At 31.9% G+C, this 18,294-nt stretch overlaps 1 protein-coding gene across 8 annotated transcripts in view; it reads right to left on the bottom strand.

Annotated features, from left to right (window-relative positions):
• Positions 1-224: 224 nt before the first annotated feature.
• Positions 225-18,294, bottom strand: part of LOC103572337 (sodium/potassium-transporting ATPase subunit alpha) — a 30,448-nt gene continuing 12,378 nt past the window's right edge. For 3 of the 8 annotated variants that reach the window (XM_008550889.2, XM_008550890.3, XM_008550891.3), the window contains exons 2-9: positions 12,360-12,482; positions 10,536-12,261; positions 10,194-10,430; positions 9,823-10,124; positions 8,752-8,846; positions 2,807-2,981; positions 2,464-2,696; positions 225-2,382 (exon numbers count right to left, since the gene is read on the bottom strand). In XM_008550889.2, coding sequence (XP_008549111.1) covers positions 2,262-2,382; positions 2,464-2,696; positions 2,807-2,981; positions 8,752-8,846; positions 9,823-10,124; positions 10,194-10,430; positions 10,536-12,261; positions 12,360-12,482 — 3,012 coding nt within the window. In that variant the 3' untranslated portion in view covers positions 225-2,261. Of the gene's footprint in view, positions 2,383-2,463; positions 2,697-2,806; positions 2,982-4,938; positions 5,034-8,751; positions 8,847-9,467; positions 9,563-9,822; positions 10,125-10,193; positions 10,431-10,535; positions 12,262-12,359; positions 12,483-13,903; positions 13,985-18,294 lie in introns of all 8 variants that reach the window. The other 5 variants (XM_008550885.2, XM_008550887.2, XM_053741502.1 and 2 more) reach the window with 4 other exon arrangements.

Below are 18,294 nucleotides of genomic sequence, written 5' to 3'. Positions count from 1 at the left end.
AATTATTTTCTCTTTACTTTTGGTACTGTAATAACCTACATCTACATCTTCGCGTGTACTATTATTGTTTATTTTTTTTTTAAATTTTTTATTCACCTTTGCCGTGTTCTAACTCTATCTCACACTGAAAACTCTGTTTGCCGTTTCTCATGGGTATAATGAAGCCCAGACTGATGAAGAATCTACCCCCTTATCTCACTTTAACTACTTGATAAACTTATAAGTCAATGGTTGTTTAACTTTTATTTTTTTATTATTACAATTTTTTTATTATAATTATACTGATGGCTTATCAACGAGCACGCGCATCGATGGATTAGATTTTGTTTGTTTTAATGCTATTGTATTTTTAAAATCGCTGTTTGTTGTCGACCCTCTTCTCTTCGTTCTTCAATAAAAGTAATGATGGTTTTTATTTTGAATTTTTATTTAAATAGAATAATAACGTGACGCAATCTGAATGATGTTGCTGGTGGTAATTTAACCTGACGACGCTCGATACCACTGATAATCTGCTCTGCTGAATGAATTTTCTTCTTCCGGTAAACATAATGATTTTAAAAATAAATAAATAATTTTTCAAAACTAGGGCGTGCCAATCTAGCGTACTGATGTCTTAATTAAACCTCGTAAATAATTTATTTATTGAGTTTAATGTTGAGATAATTTGGTGTCGAGACATTTATAAATATCCTGCGAGCTTTTTATATTTATTATCTTTCACTTTAGCAATTATATAATAAATTGTCTATTCATCCGTGTATTTTTTTAAATATTTTTACTTTTAAATCTTAAAGCATGCCAATTCTAAGGTACATTATTATTTTTTATTATTTATTTATGATTTTTGAAAATAATAAATCGCTAATTAACAGGTCTATTAGATTCCCTGATATCACAAGACATCTAGATTTAATAGTTAATAATAATAATAATCAATAATTATTATATATATCTTTATTTGCGGTAGCCGCATTTTGTTTTTTTTTTTTTTTTTTTTTTCATTTTTATTTTTATCAATAATAATAATAATAAATATATTATTTATTATTTTTAAAAATTAATATTTATTTTTCATAATGATCAAATTTAACGTTGTATACTTGATTGAATTTTGAATATTTATTTTAATTGAAACATGCTCACGAGCTGAGTTAAATGTTATCGCGAGTTTTAACATACGCAGTTTCGATCCATGTTTCAATTATTAATTTATTTTTTATTATAACATATCACGGTCAGCTTACCCCGCTTATCCATTATTGTTCAATTAATTTTTTAATTTTTTTAACTCATTCTACGATCTACTGTTTTTTTTTAATTATTTTTTAGGCCCGTCAAACCCGACTTTGTTTCTTGATCACGTGAAAGCTCATCATATACTCACACTATTTGTTTTATACATATATATATATATATATATATATATATATATATATATATATATATATATATATATATACATACATATATACATATACATATATATGTATAGATTTATATTGGTCGATTATTTGAATATCTTTCCGGCTGGATGCACGCTTCATTATCTCAATCCCCGGCATTTGCCCATTCATAATACAGATTTATTATTCAATGTCGGAACTCATTCGAGCATTTCGAATTAAGGGCAGTGACTCATTTCCACGTTCTGTATTTATTGTGTTATTAAATCCACCAGTGCTTTGTTATTTATTAAATATTATATTACTATATATATTTATAAATTTTTTATATGGCTCTATGAACAATCTCAAGATCAAGACGGCGCACATCCTCTGGTTTCAAAATTCCTAAGAGATTCTTATCACGTGTAAGTAACTAGTCGTCGGAGCGTGCCGGGTTGACGAATTCGACGAACCGTCCATACTCGGCTCGTTGGATTCTTCAAAGTGTTTAGTATTTGTAGTTGTAGTTGTTGTTGTTGATGATGGTGATGTTGATGGCGATTGAGTTATAATAATTATAATCTTGTATGTTCGTACCACTCATTTCCGGTCTCGTTATCGCTGCGAGTGATCCTAAAGCCATGAGATCTCGCAAACGAAGCACATCTCCAGCCTCCATCGCGACAGTACAGATCGATTTAGTAGCACGCCCCGTGTGTTTAACATGTGTTGTATGTATGTGAGTGATTTAGATCTTGTTTTATTATTATTTTTATTGTTATTATTATTATTATTAATATTATTATTATTTATTTTATTTTTATTATTATTACGTGTTTCCGCGTGGGTATGCGTCTCGCTGTACATGACCGTTTAATAGTAAGTTTCTTGCTCCAGCCATCCTCCTGGGTTCCGGCGGAGGTAGAATCGTCTCGTTTCATCGTAAATGAAGATGGCCAACATGAACGGAATTGCTGGTAACCACCACACGAACCTTAAATAAATTTTCATCACAATTAGTACCGGTCATTTATTTTTTACTGCATCAGAAAATTGTTCTTTGTCAAGTACTTACTTGAGTGGGTACATACGAAGACCTTTGTCCATACCGGGTGTGTAACTGAGGAAAGCAGCAAGTGCTGTCTCGAAGACTATTCCGAAATTAAGGGCCCAGTTTCTCATTCCTTGATGAACAATTGAGTTTCTACGTGTCTTACAAACAATTAAATCAGCCCACTGCACAATTACAATTGATACAAAGAAAGCTGTGTGACAGGTAAACTCGAGTGCTTTACGATCTTTGTATGTCTGTAATAAATAATTATTTTAATGTTATACAATTTTATCATCATTTATAAGGGCAGTCGCACAAGAACTCAAGATTGCTAGTAAATAAAAAAAAAAAAAAAAATATTTACCCATTCTTGACCATAGCTGTCTTTCAAATCATTGATGGCCTTTGAATCCCACATTTTTCTGATACCAAAGAGATCTCTTGGAAGGAAACCATTCTCAGCCATGATCACGAAGTACACGAAGAATCCAGCAGCTGCTTGGATCATACCAATTTGTCCGTACGCCATTGAAATAAGCCTGGATGACAAAGAAAATACTTAGTCCCGCTTGGATTAATGAGGAAAGAGACCTAGTACCCAATAGGGGAACTGGTACCGATCACTCAGGTATTTGTATGTCAATATTTAATAAATATAAGCACACAAATACCTGAGTGATCGGAAACTAGTTCCCTGATCGAGGACTGAGTCTCTTACCTTGACAAGAAAACTAAAAAAAATGTTATTTTACAGTAGCATCTAGCGATTCCAACGAGGCTAAAGGTTATTCTCTAGCATATTTTTTTTTCGTTGGGATAACTTTTTACTCTAATTCGTTTCTAAATCGCGGTGTTTAGTTGCAGATGAGCTCTAACTCATATAGACATTATTTAAGCCGGTAGACTTGTTATTTAAGCTGAGAATAGTTTATATTTCATTAGTTAAAATCCACATGCAATTACTTACCAACCGTTTTAAGCAACAGGCCTTAGTGTAAATGAGTTAATTACATAAGCATGATACATTAAGCTGATGAAAAGAAAAAATCTTATGGAAAATGATAGCAGGGCTAATGAGCGTGAATTTTACTCATGCATTAAAGAACTAGCGATTTCTAATTGTTTTTATAATTAACTCTCATTCAAAATACTGTGTTTAAACTAAAGTGCTTTGATAAATTAAATAGAGTGGCGGAAATAAAAGTTTAAATAAAAATTCGAGTTAAAGGAAAGTTTTTAAATAAATTAAAATACTTGTTAATTAGTATGATAGAAATCACGTTTTTTTTTTTTTATTTATTTTTTTTTGGTTTCGTCCTCAATTATTTCAGACTCCAGTCTGAGACCGCTAATGTGATTGCTAATTATGTAAATAATTTAAAAAAAAATTAAATATTTGTGAATTAAAATATAAGTAGATGTAATAATATAAATGATAGTAATTTATATGCATCGATTAGCTGTGATGTTCTAATAAGACTAAAAAGGCCATTCAGCATTCCTGACACTAACACCCTAAGTGGCAATTGTGCCGTGCTGTCATCTAACTAATAATCTAATTAAAAAAATATAACAATGTGAATTTTTTGTTTATGAATGTTTGTTTCAATGATTTATGTTTTTCAGTGTAAAAATAAAAATTCATCAATAATTACTCAGTGTTCTTATGTACATTTGTTTTCAAAGTCATGGAATTTTATTTGAATAGATGAGTTGTTCAAAATTATGAATTGCCAAAAACTGACGTTTATGTTTTCAGAAGAAAATCTTTTAATTAAATTTAAATATATCGGTAATTGTTAAGAAAAAATTTTAAAAATTATTTTGTCAAAAATGTGTAATTTAATTTTCTACTCAGGATAAAATATTTTTTTTTGTTAATTGGAAAAATTTTGACGTCTATAAAAATATGTAAAATATCTCTATATATTTATCAGGTATTTTACAAATTTGAAACTTTTTCAATAAATTTATTTTTGAAGTATTGATCAGAATTCAAATTTTACATCACGAAATATGAAAATAAATGTTGATATATAAAAACACTTGGAAAATAAATGATGAATTTTTTTTTTTAAATACCAAGTATTGTTTATTTTTTAGTCTATTGTTCGTAACAAATGAACAAACTAAGCAATCCCAAGTGTACACACAGTTTTAAAACAAATGTAAAAAATTGCTTGATATTTTCGACGGTATATTATGCACCGTGATCAAAATCCTTTTGGCTTAATGGTATTCCTTTAACCAGTCAGTGCATAATATAATAAAAAATGTATCTTAGACAATTGAAATATATGTATCTGAAAGTCTAAGGTGAAAATAAATGTATGTGGAATTTGAGTTTCAAGTTTGAAATCATGCTGAATGATGTATATATATTTTCGGTTGTAACTTTAAACCATGTAATATATCAGCAATTTTATGAATTAGTGCACAAAAAAAAACATTATGGCTTCTAAATGCCTTTCTGGTGGGTTTAACAAAGACACCCACCTTCGGTTGACTAAATTGTCTCTGTAAGGGTCGCGTGGCTGGCGTTTCATAATGTCCGACTCCGGTGCCTCGTACGCTAACGAGATGGCCGGCACCTGCCATCCACCCCATTAATAAGCAAGTGTGTGATAGAAAGTTCTTAAGTGTATTATTATCATTCATTAATTTATATACTGAATAACGAATAAATTATATAATAATAATAATAATAAATATAATAATACGCGGAAAAAAGAAAAAAAAATCACAGTTTCAAATAATAACGCGGCGCTTCAAATTAAAAACTCAAAACATTTTTAAAAATTCTGTGAAAATTAGTTTCAAATAATAATTTTGTTAAATACAATTGTCAGCATTGTTTTACAGTCCAAGCTTTGACATAATTTTCAGTAAAATGTTCAAGTTTTTCTGGGAAATTGTAATTTTTTTGGTTTTTCATTCGAAGCGCCGCGCTACCACTTGAAACTGTAATTTTTCTGTTTTCTTTTTTTCGTGTGAGACCGACAGTGGTAGCCATACAATCGTCATTTAGCTCAAACAATCATCCTGTCAAAGAATAGAAGCTCTTTAAAAGGCGACGACTTTACGCCGTGCGTTTAGTATGAAATACCACCGAAGGATTAGGATTAGGAAAACTGTAATAAACCGTGAGGTTCTACAGTCTTTCTAATTTAATATAATCATAATAATAATAATAATAATAATAATAATAATAATAAAAAATATAATAATAATAATAAAAAAATAGGAATAAATATTTAAATAAAAGAAATTAAAGATTAGCAGCCGTATCATGAGCATCTTCAGCCAGGAAACCTGTACATTTTATATCCTAACGACCCTATTATTAAATAAAATCCTAATGTTGCTGTACTTAATAATTTAAGTTTTAAGTACAGCAAAATGAGATTTATTTCAGCTCTTAAATTCACAAGCGCTAACCATTCTCGAATCATATTAATATATGATAGTTTATATACATTTATATTATCGATATCGCGTGAAAAAGTTGTATTAAAGACTAAAGTAAAATTTTGTAACTACACGTGATTCGAGTTTGGTTCTTAAAGAATTTTATAGAGATAAATAAAGAAAAGAAATTATCGATGCAATGGCGAATGCGCAAGCGTTTGTTGGTAATCGAAAAGACTGTCCTCCTTAATTAAAATAATTCAAAAATAAATGATAATTAATTTATTTTTTTAATTTTTTTTCGTCTTTAATTATTATTATTATTTTTTTTTTATTCGGACAGTATCTTCGTGGCAATCCATTAGAAGTAATCCGCCCAGTGAAGCCTTGTCGATCCTTCTTCCTAGTTCTAGTAATATATATGCCACATAGAAAAAAATTAAGACAGGTGATAATATAAGGCAACGCTTTGTAGATGTTAGTATTATAAATATTAATAAAAGAAATATAAAAAAAGTTTTTTTTTATCGCCAGCAGATAAATTAAGTGGAACATCCATATGTCCTTGTTGGTTAAATGTAAAAGGTGCCTAGTAGTGAATAAATAAAATAATAATAAAAAGAAAATAAATAATAATAATAAATAATAAAAATAGTGGCAATCTTAGATGGAATATAAATGTCATAGAATAAAATTAATTATTAATAATTTTAGCAGCAGCTGCGAGAGTAATTTTTAAAATAAATTAACTTGTGTATTTTAAATATATATATATATATATATATATATATATATATATATATATATATATATATATATATATATATATATATATATTTCTGTTGTTATTGTTGGTGTATTGGATTTTAATAACTTGTCTGTCTAAAAAAATATTTAGATATAAATATATATGATAAAAATAACATCATTAGACATTTTACTATTTTAATAATTAGAAAGAAAACAATAATAGACGGAAGAATATATAAAACTCAGATCTATAACTTTCTAACTAATAACAACAATATACTCATTAACTACGATAATTATTCAAGTTTCAGAGGTGAAATTGTTGATAAATTTTCTATGTGGGAATATGAATAATCAACAATTTCACGGTTTATAGTTAAAACACTTTTTTTTGGTAGAAATTAATACGCAGTTAAATAAATTTATATTCAAATATTCTGATAAATAGCAAGGCAAGTAGCAACAAAAAAGAATTTGGCTGGAGGCTTATATATAAAGTTTATATAGGCAGGCAGGATTGAGAAGGAATAATTGAAAATATTAATATAGTGATAGTAATATAGTGATTTTAAATAAAGGAGGGTGATTTTAAAAAAGATACTGTCGTTGTTGTTTAAGGTTTATAATAGACATGAGGAACAGATAAGAGATGCGATATGCTGATGAATGAACATGCTGGAGACGCAGTGACATATCCCTTTTTTGTAATTCAATTACTTCATTTTTTTTTAATGAGATATCATTATTTATTTTTTTTAAATTTGTGAAGATTTAAATTTAAAAAATATATGAGAGTATAAGTGTGATAAAATAATTTTGAAAGGTATAATAATTTAATAAGACATGTGCTTTAGAAAAAATTTTAATAATGTGACGGCTTACCTTTTAATAATTGACCCCCCCTTTATTTTAATGATATTACTTTTTAATAATGATTAGAAAAATAGTCATTCCAGTTTTCAATTTCGATAAAATTTTTATTGCATTTATTATTATTTGTTATCTTAATTGATTTATAAATAATTTGAATTTATTGTTAATTTAAATCGAAATTGAGAGCTCATAGTCATAAAATGGAAGAGTTACGATTAAAAAGTAGTAATAGTTTTTTTTTTAATTGAGAAACATGACACACATGAAGTGATAAATATAGAAATAAAAATAAGTGATAATAATAATAATTGTAATCATAAAAATAATATTAATCATAATAATAATAATAATAATAATAATAATAATAATAATAATAATAATAATAATAATGATGATAATAATAATAATATAAATAAATAAAGATGAAAAATATTTTTTAGCAGCCAAGAGTTATCGCTCTGCAACCTTACACTTCACATACTTATTTTTTCAGTAATTATACACCAACAAATATAATAATAATTACATTATCAGTAAGACCAGTATCAGATGATATGAGGGAGAAAAAAAAGTTGTAAGAAAATAATATTAGAGCATGTTCTCAAAAATTCCCAATAGTAAATTCCGACGGGTTCATACTAAAGTTTTTTACCAATTATTATTTTGGTATTGAATTAATGACAACCTAAAGTCAAACGTAACAGACGATCAAGTGATGTTAGAATTGAAGAAGTAAAGTTTTAGTAAGTTGTGAAGGTACCCAATTGCGATAATAAGAAGAATAAAAAGATACTTCGAGCTGGACTATAAACAATTATTACTCGTCAAATATTAATTTTGAAAAAAAATATATAGATTTTAAATAAATTATTCTGTGCCTGAAGATCGGAACGTTTTTTCCCGGAACGGAAACAAAAAAACGAAATGAAAAATAAAAATCCACTGGATTTCAATTTCTGAAACTACTTCTTAGATCATTTTTAAAGTCAAATTATATGAATTTTTTCCGTTTTCGTTGCGTGAAAACGTTTCGATCTTCAGGTACATCAATTATTAATGAAATAACATAAAAAATGTATATGTTCAAGTAATTAAAGTTAATTAAAAGCATATAAATAATTAAAAATGATAAAAGGCAGATAAGCCGAGTTTAAATATTTAAGGAATAACTTAGTTGAATAATAAATGAGTACTTGACGTTAATAACTGTTTAACAAGTGCTCAAACTCGGTTGTATGTATCTTTGTTTGAAGATTGGAGATGTTGTTGATGTGTTACCTTTCATTAACTAGCTTGTCAGTGAAGGGGTTTCGTGGTTGTCGCTTCATAATATCGCTCTCTGCCTGCTCGTAGGCTAACGAAATGGCGGGTACCTGACGTCATATTATCAACAAGCTTAATGAGAAATCGTCAACAATATAATTGAGAAAAAAAAATTTGAAAAAAAAAAATAACAAAACAAAAATAATTATAATAAAATTTAAACATAATTTATCTAATGGCAACGTAATAATAAATAAAAATTTAAATCATGACATTTATGATTTTCATGAGTTGATGAATTAAAAAAAAAAATAAAAAATAAAAAAAACTAGGATGGGTGGTTTGAAGTTTATGGGTAATAATTTACTGTAATAGTTGTCGGACTTTGTTGGATAGTAGGATGAATGGATTTGAGGATAGAAAAAAATTATTAGTTTGTTGCTACAGCACTGCCGTTGATAACTGGAACTATCCATCAGCATGAACCTTTAATAATATTTAATTATGTACTGAAAAAAAATTAAAAAAAAACGGCAAAATTAACCCTGTAATTAAAATTGGTGTCTTTGAAATATGGGAATTGTCCATCAGCTTTTTTACTTGGGAGTATTGCCTGTGACATAATAAAACATACTTCTAGCGTTAGATATAAAATACAGGAGCATTGTTGTAGAGTCGAGGATTCAAGTGGGCAGCTACTGTCTGGCGATAAAATAATAGATTCAAGAAACCTGTCGTTAACGAGTTTGTCAAAGAGGGGATTACGTGGACTCCTCTTCATTATGTCCGACTCAGCATGCTCGTACGCCAGTGATATTGCTGGTATCTGATATAATCCAGAGTCAATAGCAAATATAAATAGCATTGGCTTGGAATACTCTGAAATATTTACTGTAAAGAACACTGGAATCGATTGCTTCAATAATAATTATAGTTACGAGCATCAACTGGACATTGATGATGTCATTTATTATTAGTATGTAATTACTATGGAATAATGAGCTTGTAGATGAGCGATCGATTCCATTGGTCTTTGGTAATAATTTTAAGAGAAGATATTTTAGCGAATGATGTTAAATTACTCACCATGTCAGTTCCTAAATCGATGCAGAGAATGGTGACGGTTCCAAGTGGAAGTGGGATATCACAGAGAATGAATGCAAGGAAAGGTGAGATCTCGGGGATGTTAGATGTCAAGGTGTAGGCGATAGATTTCTTCAAGTTATCGAAAATCAAACGGCCCTCCTCGACTCCAGTTACAATTGATGCGAAGTTGTCGTCCAGCAGAATCATGTCGGCAGCTTGTTTTGATACGTCGGAACCAGCGATACCCATAGCAACACCAATGTCTGCTTTTTTCAAAGCTGGCGAGTCATTTACACCATCACCTAGAAAATAACAATTGAAAATTTGATAATTAGTTGTGGGTTATTATTTACATGATAAGAAATATTTACCAGTTACAGCGACAATAGCACCCATACGCTGACATCCTTCAACGATAATAAGTTTCTGCTGGGGCGAGGTACGAGCGAACACAATTTCGGTGTGATACCTGAGAATCTCATCCAGCTGGTCGGAGTCAAGATCTCTGAGCTCACCACCGTGAACTACTGCAGCCTTGGCTTCACGTGGGTTCACTTCGGACACGGGGATGTTCAAACGCTGAGCAATGTCTTCAATAGTCTCGTTGCCTAGTGATTAATTAGCGATTATAGAGAAAAAAAAAAAGAAATGATTTGTAGTGAGAGGGATGAGGACGTTGTTTAGTAGGTTTGAATTAAAAAGTGGAAGAGTACCTTCAGAAATGATACCGACAGACTTAGCGATGGCTTTGGCAGTGATCGGATGGTCACCAGTGACCATGATAACTTTGATACCAGCGGATCGGCATTTGGCTACGGCGTCGGGGACGGCAGCTCTTGGAGGATCAATCATAGACATAAGTCCTACGAAACGGAGGTTTTCTGTTGGGAAATTGGGATCGTCAGAGTTAAATTTGAAGCCGACAGGGTATTTGTCGGACGGGAGAACGTAGTCGCAGAATCCGAGAACACGCTCGCCAAGACCGCCAAGTTCAAGATACGCGTTATTAAATGCCTCTTTCATTTCCTCATCGAGTACTTTTTCTTTCCCACCGATGAAAATAGTTGAACAACGATCAAGAATTCGCTCAGGCGCACCCTTCATTACAAGTAAATAACGCGGGTCATTTGGATCATCGGATTCATGAATTGAAACTTGATACTTATTTGTTGAATTGAACGGTACTTCGCATACTTTTTTATTTCTTTTACGAATCCCCATAACATCGCCGAGTGCGAGTTCCATACATTTAAGCAAGGCAGCTTCAGAGGCATCACCGTTAACTTCGCGCTGGAGGATGGGCTCGCCCTCCTGTCCGGGTTTAAATTCAGCTCGATTACAAAGAGTGGCGATCTTGGCTAGAGCCTTAAATCCAGGACTCGTGCGATCGTACTGCACGCCAGATTGGTTCTCTGTCGTGTCGGCTTCGATGATTTGGTTGTCGAACCACATGTGGGCAACAGTCATTCGGTTTTGGGTCAAAGTTCCGGTCTTGTCAGAGCAAATTGTCGACGTCGATCCAAGTGTCTCTACAGCCTCAAGATTCTTAACTAAACAATTTTTGGAGGCCATTCTTTTAGCAGTCAGTGTAAGACATACAGTAACAGTGGCCAGTAGACCTTCAGGTACGTTTGCTACAATAATACCAATAAGGAAAATAACAGCGTCAAGCCAGTGGTATCCAAGGATAAAGGCAATAAGGAAGAAGGTCACACCGAGGAATACAGCAACGCCGGTAATCAAATGGATAAAGTGGTGGATTTCTTTAGCAATTGGTGTCTCGCCGGTGTCTAATCCTGACGCAAGACCAGCGATCCTGCCCATCACGGTGTTGTCACCACAGCATATCACTACACCCTTCGCTGTACCTTCGACTGCGTTGGTTGAGAAGAACGCAAGATTCTTAGTTTCAAGTGGATTCTCGTTGGTGAACTCCGGTGACCTCGACTGGGGCTCAGATTCACCAGTCAGCGAACTGTTGTCCACTTTGAAGCCTCGTGACTCGATTATCCTGATGTCAGCGGGTATACGGTCACCGAATTTAACCTCGACAACATCACCAAGCACAATGTCTTCGGCTCTCAGTGTCAATTTTTCACCTTCTCTCAGCACTGTCGCAAATTGCGGCACCATGTTTTTGAACGACTCCATTATTTTACTTGACTTACTTTCCTGGTAGTATGAGAATATACCCGTCACTATTACAACAGCAGCGAGTACAATACCAAGGTAAAGATTGTCGTCATTGGGGTCCTCGCTCGTCGACGCTTGGATACCATACGCGACGAAACAGAGGAATGCACCGATCCACAGCAGCAGGGCGAAACCTCCGAACAGATTTTTACAAAACTTAACCCATTCCGGAGTTGTTCGCGGTGGCGTCAATGAATTGGGACCGTCTCTCAACAGATTTTCTTTTGCTTTCGCATGGCTCAGCCCCTGTAATAAATAATTCCATACCACAGCTCATTAAATAACTGCAGTCACTCGACGTCATCTTATCCACTAGCTAATAAATAATAAAATTTGTCACTCACATTTTCTGGATGGGTCTGAAACCTCTGGTAAAGTTCTTCAATACTAATTTTATGAAAGTCGATATCCAACTCCTGTTTCAAGTCATCTAAATCTCCCTTCTTCTTAGGGGCCTTTCGCCGCGACTGTTGTAAATAATTTTAAAGAAAAAAAGTCCGTTAATAAAATTAAAAATATATATATAAATATAAATAATGACGATGAATAACAAGCAGTAATTAATAGAGGTCGTAAAAAAAATTCCACGAGACAATTAATATCAATTGGCCGCTTTCTCTGGAGACTGAGGCCGAGCCACCACCACCAGCACCATCACCAACACCATCAATAACCACAATGTTGATAGTTACTGTAGCACAAATTAATAAGTCGTCATCCTTATTAACCTCTCAATTAAAACGAGTCGAGTGTCTGTTAGACATTACTTCATACTCCATGTTTGCTTCACCCTCAGTCTTCATCCAGATCTCACGATCAACTTAACATTAAAACTTATACTCAAAGCCCGTTCTTAAACGTAATTTTTTTTACGGGCAGTAATTAATACTAGCATCCATATTTAATCATGCATACCAATTCGCTTTATTTTGAATTTGAATCTATTGCGGTGTTAGCTTTCTATTGACAAAATTATTTAAGAGCAAGCTCTTGTAAATTACAGACTGAAGCATAATTACAATAAATTTTTTCTAAGCGTACGTAAATTAATAAATGTTAAAGATCTCTGTTGATAATCTCATTATTAATAATGTTATAGTTGTTATCATTATAATCTACGGCGATTAATTAAATTATAAAGTTATCAGAGTGTTAAGTGTGCAAGAAAGATCCAACGATTATAAATCCAACAATAGCAGCAGCAGCGAAGGAAGAACCAAGCGGATTATCAACAAGAGGATAATTGAGAAAATACCAGAGACGTGTAAGTAGAAGTAAATGAGTAAGTTTGTTAGTTCAAGCTGATTGTTAGTAGCTCATCAAGCATGATAGCCCGAGTGAACCAGCTGTCGATCCTCAGAAAGGGCAGACGTTATTTTACTTCATCAATCCCTTGAATAAAATTCTGGTAAAAAAGTAGAATAAGAGGCAGATAAAAAAGTAACAGATTTTCAGACGGATTCAAATGCTGCGGATTTAATTCTGTTAAATTTATTTCATAAATAATCCATTGAGATGGATATCTCATTAGAGGTTTTAATGAAAAGAGTAAAGGTCGGAGGTCGCGAGATAAAAAGCAGACAGTTGAGAAAAGTTTTTTTAAAAGCAACCCATATAAATTGACATGTTCTCATTATTTTGAAATGTCACACAAGTAAAAGCTTATAAATATGTTTGTATATTTATAGAAACTTTATATTTTATTTTGTTATCGGTGTTGTGATGGTGTGAGTAGAAAAATAATTTTAGAATTACGATTCTCTTTGTATTAATCGGTAATGAGAAGAGTATTGATTTAGCGTCGTAAAAACCGACTTGTACTTTTATTTTGTTTCATTTTTGTGTAGTATGTATGTGTGTGTGTCTGTGTATGTGCACGTATGTGTACCTTATACATTCCATCAGCAGTTTTGTTGTCGTCGCGAACGTTCGGTAACGTGGCGACTCTATATGAGTCTGTGCGGCCATGCTGGAAAAAATAAAGTTAACGAAATGAGTGATGATATGATTAACTTAAATAAATAAATCGTTCAAGTTTTTTTTTTTTTTTTTAAATTAAATTAAATTATAAATTATAATTAGACCAGGGCTGGATGATAAACAAACAAATAAATAAATAAATAAAATAGTGAATTAATGGAGTATGCTGGTACATAATGAATGATTGTGATTAAAAATAAACGCGGACGGGTAAAATGAATAAACAAGTCATGCGCTTGACCATCGGCGCTCCTAAAAAATTTTATTTTGTAGTTTCAAGTGCGACCTTGCTGTACTATTGGATAACCAGGTACTTCCGTTATATTAGACGGTTCTAAAACCCGTTCATGTGTCAGATATCTCATGAATGGTCAATACATATACGTCTATTGTAAAGTGGATTATTTTTTTACTCTAAAATAAATATATATATTTTTTATTGAGGTTTGATATCTTTCTGCACTCAATAGACGTAAGTTTACCATCAAGTAGGCATATATATTTTTTAGCGCGACTTTTTAAGTAGCAGTAGTAATAGTCAATTTAAGTCAGACATAAAATCCGTCTCAAGTAGCTGGAACACTTTATTAGTCATACGGAAACAATTTTATGGAGTTTCTCGGCCGCGTATGTCACGTGTGAACACATTAAATGACTCATGACCACGAGCTATTGTGTGGGAAGAATTAGTGTTATATATTATTGTCATCAGAGTACTTAATAGTTCGAATGCGAGGTTAGATCAATGACTGACTCGTGTCATTTAACATTTTTTTTAAAAATTCTATCCTACGACGATATTGTTGACAGTTAATTGATTGTCATGGTATTCAAAAGAATCATCTACCCTTTTCAGTTTTGTTATTGCTTTGTCGCGGTAAATATAATTAGTGTTTTTGTTTTTGACTAATGACATAAAAGTATATATGTGTGATAAAGGAGAATTGAAAATATAACAAAAGAATTTTGAATAGACGGCATAGACACACAAGTTGGGTCGATGTTGGGTTGAATTGACGCATGTGCAATGAATGCGACACCCCTGACCCAAGCAAGCGCCCCCGCGGGTCGCGGGTACATTCACGGATCAATACTCAACCAGGCCAGCAAACTTGGATGTCCAAGTACCGTTGGAGGCGCTGCATACTCCACTGGTTGTCATGTGATACGCTTACTGTATATTATTCTTATTATGTTTTATTTTTTTTTTTTTTTTTTAATTTTTATCACCCCTAACGCCAGACTGTCGTCGCATCCCTAACCCTATGGCGCCACATTTCCCCGCTACTTATCTATAAAACTAGGTATACATGGGTATATTTATACTTATATGTACGTCTACATCAAGAACAACATACAAAGGCCTTGTGTAGTCCCATTTGCGGACGTTGTTCTCGTTTTGTGACCCCTATACAGCTTTATCAACTTCTGAATATTACCTATCCATGTTTAATGATAATGATTGCTGTAATTATTGCATCAACGTATTACGTAATGCTCTAAAATGTACTTTTGAATATAACCGGATAAAATTTATTTTATGATAAGCTCTTGAGTAGGTGAATCCCAATGTAAACATCAAATGAAGGATAAAATGCAATTAACGGTGTAGATAATACAGTTAAATCGATTGACGGAAGTATTGTACCAAGGCGGAAAGCAACTATCGTTTATTAGCTCGTTGCACGCAAAAGGTCACCCCCTCTTTGTAATTGATAAAAAAAAATGTTTTTTTTAGACTGATTTAAATATTTTTCAGACTGATTTGAATAGGTGGTACCTTATTGACAATAAGTAATTGATGATAATTATTTTATAGAGTAGATGGAGTGTTTTTTGTTTGATGACATTGATAAATTGATTTAACGTACTATAGACACTTTTATCTACATCTTGTGTGACGTGTAGTGTAGACCACTCGTCACATGCGTCACGCGTCATTATGTGTCGCTTCTCGCTCGCTCTTATCTCCCGGGGGTACCCTGGCCCGGTTGGCCTGATGTATAATGTGGAGTATGAAATGCTATAAGGAAGCTACGGCACACAAACGTAACACAACAGCGATTGGGATGTCTCTCAACTGATGTACTGATCTGATGTACTCAGTGTGCTCTGTGCGATCTGCACTGTCCTATGTGTACATACATGAGCGTACATCAGGACGTTTTACGAATTGGGTCAAGAGGGAGATTGGTCGTTTAATGCCAAACAGTATTATATATCATGGATTATACTAGACACTCAAACATTGCAATCGTCGGCATTGGAATACTGACATTGTGGCTCGCGAGTCAATTTTTTAATTAAGACTAAATACGTAATCACTTTTCTTTATTTTTTATTTTTTTTTCGTATTCAAACCACTAATTTAAATCATTTTTCATAATTAATATTTATATTTTTTTAAAATATTAAATTAAATCTTCTCTGCCTTAATAATTCGCACTCAAGGATTTTAAAATTAGTATTTCATTAATAAAGTTACGCAAATTTGTTTAAACTCTTCATGTGTAGAATTTAAATTTAAAATGATCTAGATTTTCCGATTCAGTAAATCTCATCTTCAGCTAAATATTTAATAATAAATATATAAAATAATATTTTTTACTACGGGTAAAAGATTTTTTCAGCATTTAAGCCGATCTACTAAAATTTTTTTTCCATAGTTTAATTTTTCTTTCTCTGTAATTTTTCAAAATTTTCTACCGTCACTTCCATAAATTTTTTAATAATAAATAATATTTTGAAAGTTTAAATATTTTCAGTCATATATTGAAAACTGACATTTATGAACTGCCGATATAATGAAAGCACTGAAACAATGAATTAGCGCGTTAAACGTAAACCAATCTATCAATCTCATTGTTTGCTGACACTCGTCTTGGTTATTGTTAAATAAAAGTTTTATCAAACAGCTCACTTGATATTAATTAATATGAGCAATAACATAAACATAAAAAACAATTTATTAAAAGCTATCACGATAACCCTGTCACCTATTGTTGTCTCAAAGTAATATATATTCACAGAGTGACACTATGATTAGATGAGGTGGGTGAACAAAAGAGATTTGTGGGTGACACGAGAATATCACGTAACCGGATCAACCGTTCGATGCATATCAATGAGACCTACACCTCAGTGTAATACATTTCATCATAATAACGAATATGAATCAGCTCGCGCCAGCTAATGTCATATATTTCCTTACTGCTGTAATAATTATTTAACTGCTGGCTCCAAAAAATAATAATAATAATAATAATAATAATAAAAAAATTATTATTATTAAATGCTATTTCCTGTCAATTGCACTACAATCTCCCGGAAGCTCTTATGTGGGCGAAGTATCTGGATTTAACCGGCTGGAAAAAATTTACTAGCAAACACTCCAAGGTGTTTATTATCTCAACAAATTGTTAATATTAATAATAATGATAATAGAAGAATTAGTGATGCCTGGTTTTAAGTGAGCGTAGCTGCTTAAGGCTTTGATAAATAAAACCAAAAAAAATCCTGGGACAATGACCGAAGTCCATAGAGGATTAGGTGACACAAAAGTGTCGTCTCAATCGAAGACCCACAAACGCCCAAGCAGAAGTCTTTGAAAGTAACAATTAAACCTGTAAAAGATTTACCTCAATTAATTTTAATTATTTAGAAAAGCATTTGGATTTTACTTTTATTATAAATCAATTTTTATGGACTTGTTTCTTCAGAGAAAAAAATATTTATTGTGGCTTTAGACAATGCGAATCGATTAACTGACTCATGACGTGCTCGTAATGTAAAAATAGCATTGTATGTTGTCGCTAACAAATTATTCAATTATGAGTAATTATTAGAAATTTATTTTTACAAATTTAAAAGTCAGGCTGTTACCCTAAAGCTCAGGTGTAAAGACTTTTCAAGGCTCGTAATTTTGTTTAAAAAATATGAGTTTTTATATGACAATTTGATGGTAAAAATTCGAGGGATATTTTAAAGGGATTTAATGGTAATGTCGATAAAAAACACGTGATATTTTTCAAAATCAAAATGCAAAGATGAATTATAAATAGGTTACGATCAATAGACGCCCAGAAGGCGGACGCTTCAGGCGCCATCTAGTCTGCGACCCTTTTTATACCTGTCTTCCCTGTACTGTTACTAACCCCTCGGTATCGTAAAATATCTTTCTTCGCCTCGATATTAATATCATATACTTGTTTTTCCTTTATCAATATTTTTAACTTTATTAAATTAAATATCCATGGGTTAAAAGAATATAAATCTGTGGAAATTAATAAATTTTGGTAT

This window comes from Microplitis demolitor, chromosome 8 (assembly GCF_026212275.2).
Source record: "Microplitis demolitor isolate Queensland-Clemson2020A chromosome 8, iyMicDemo2.1a, whole genome shotgun sequence".
Taxonomy (NCBI): domain Eukaryota; kingdom Metazoa; phylum Arthropoda; class Insecta; order Hymenoptera; family Braconidae; genus Microplitis; species Microplitis demolitor.
This window is presented reverse-complemented; position numbering and strand designations above follow the sequence as displayed.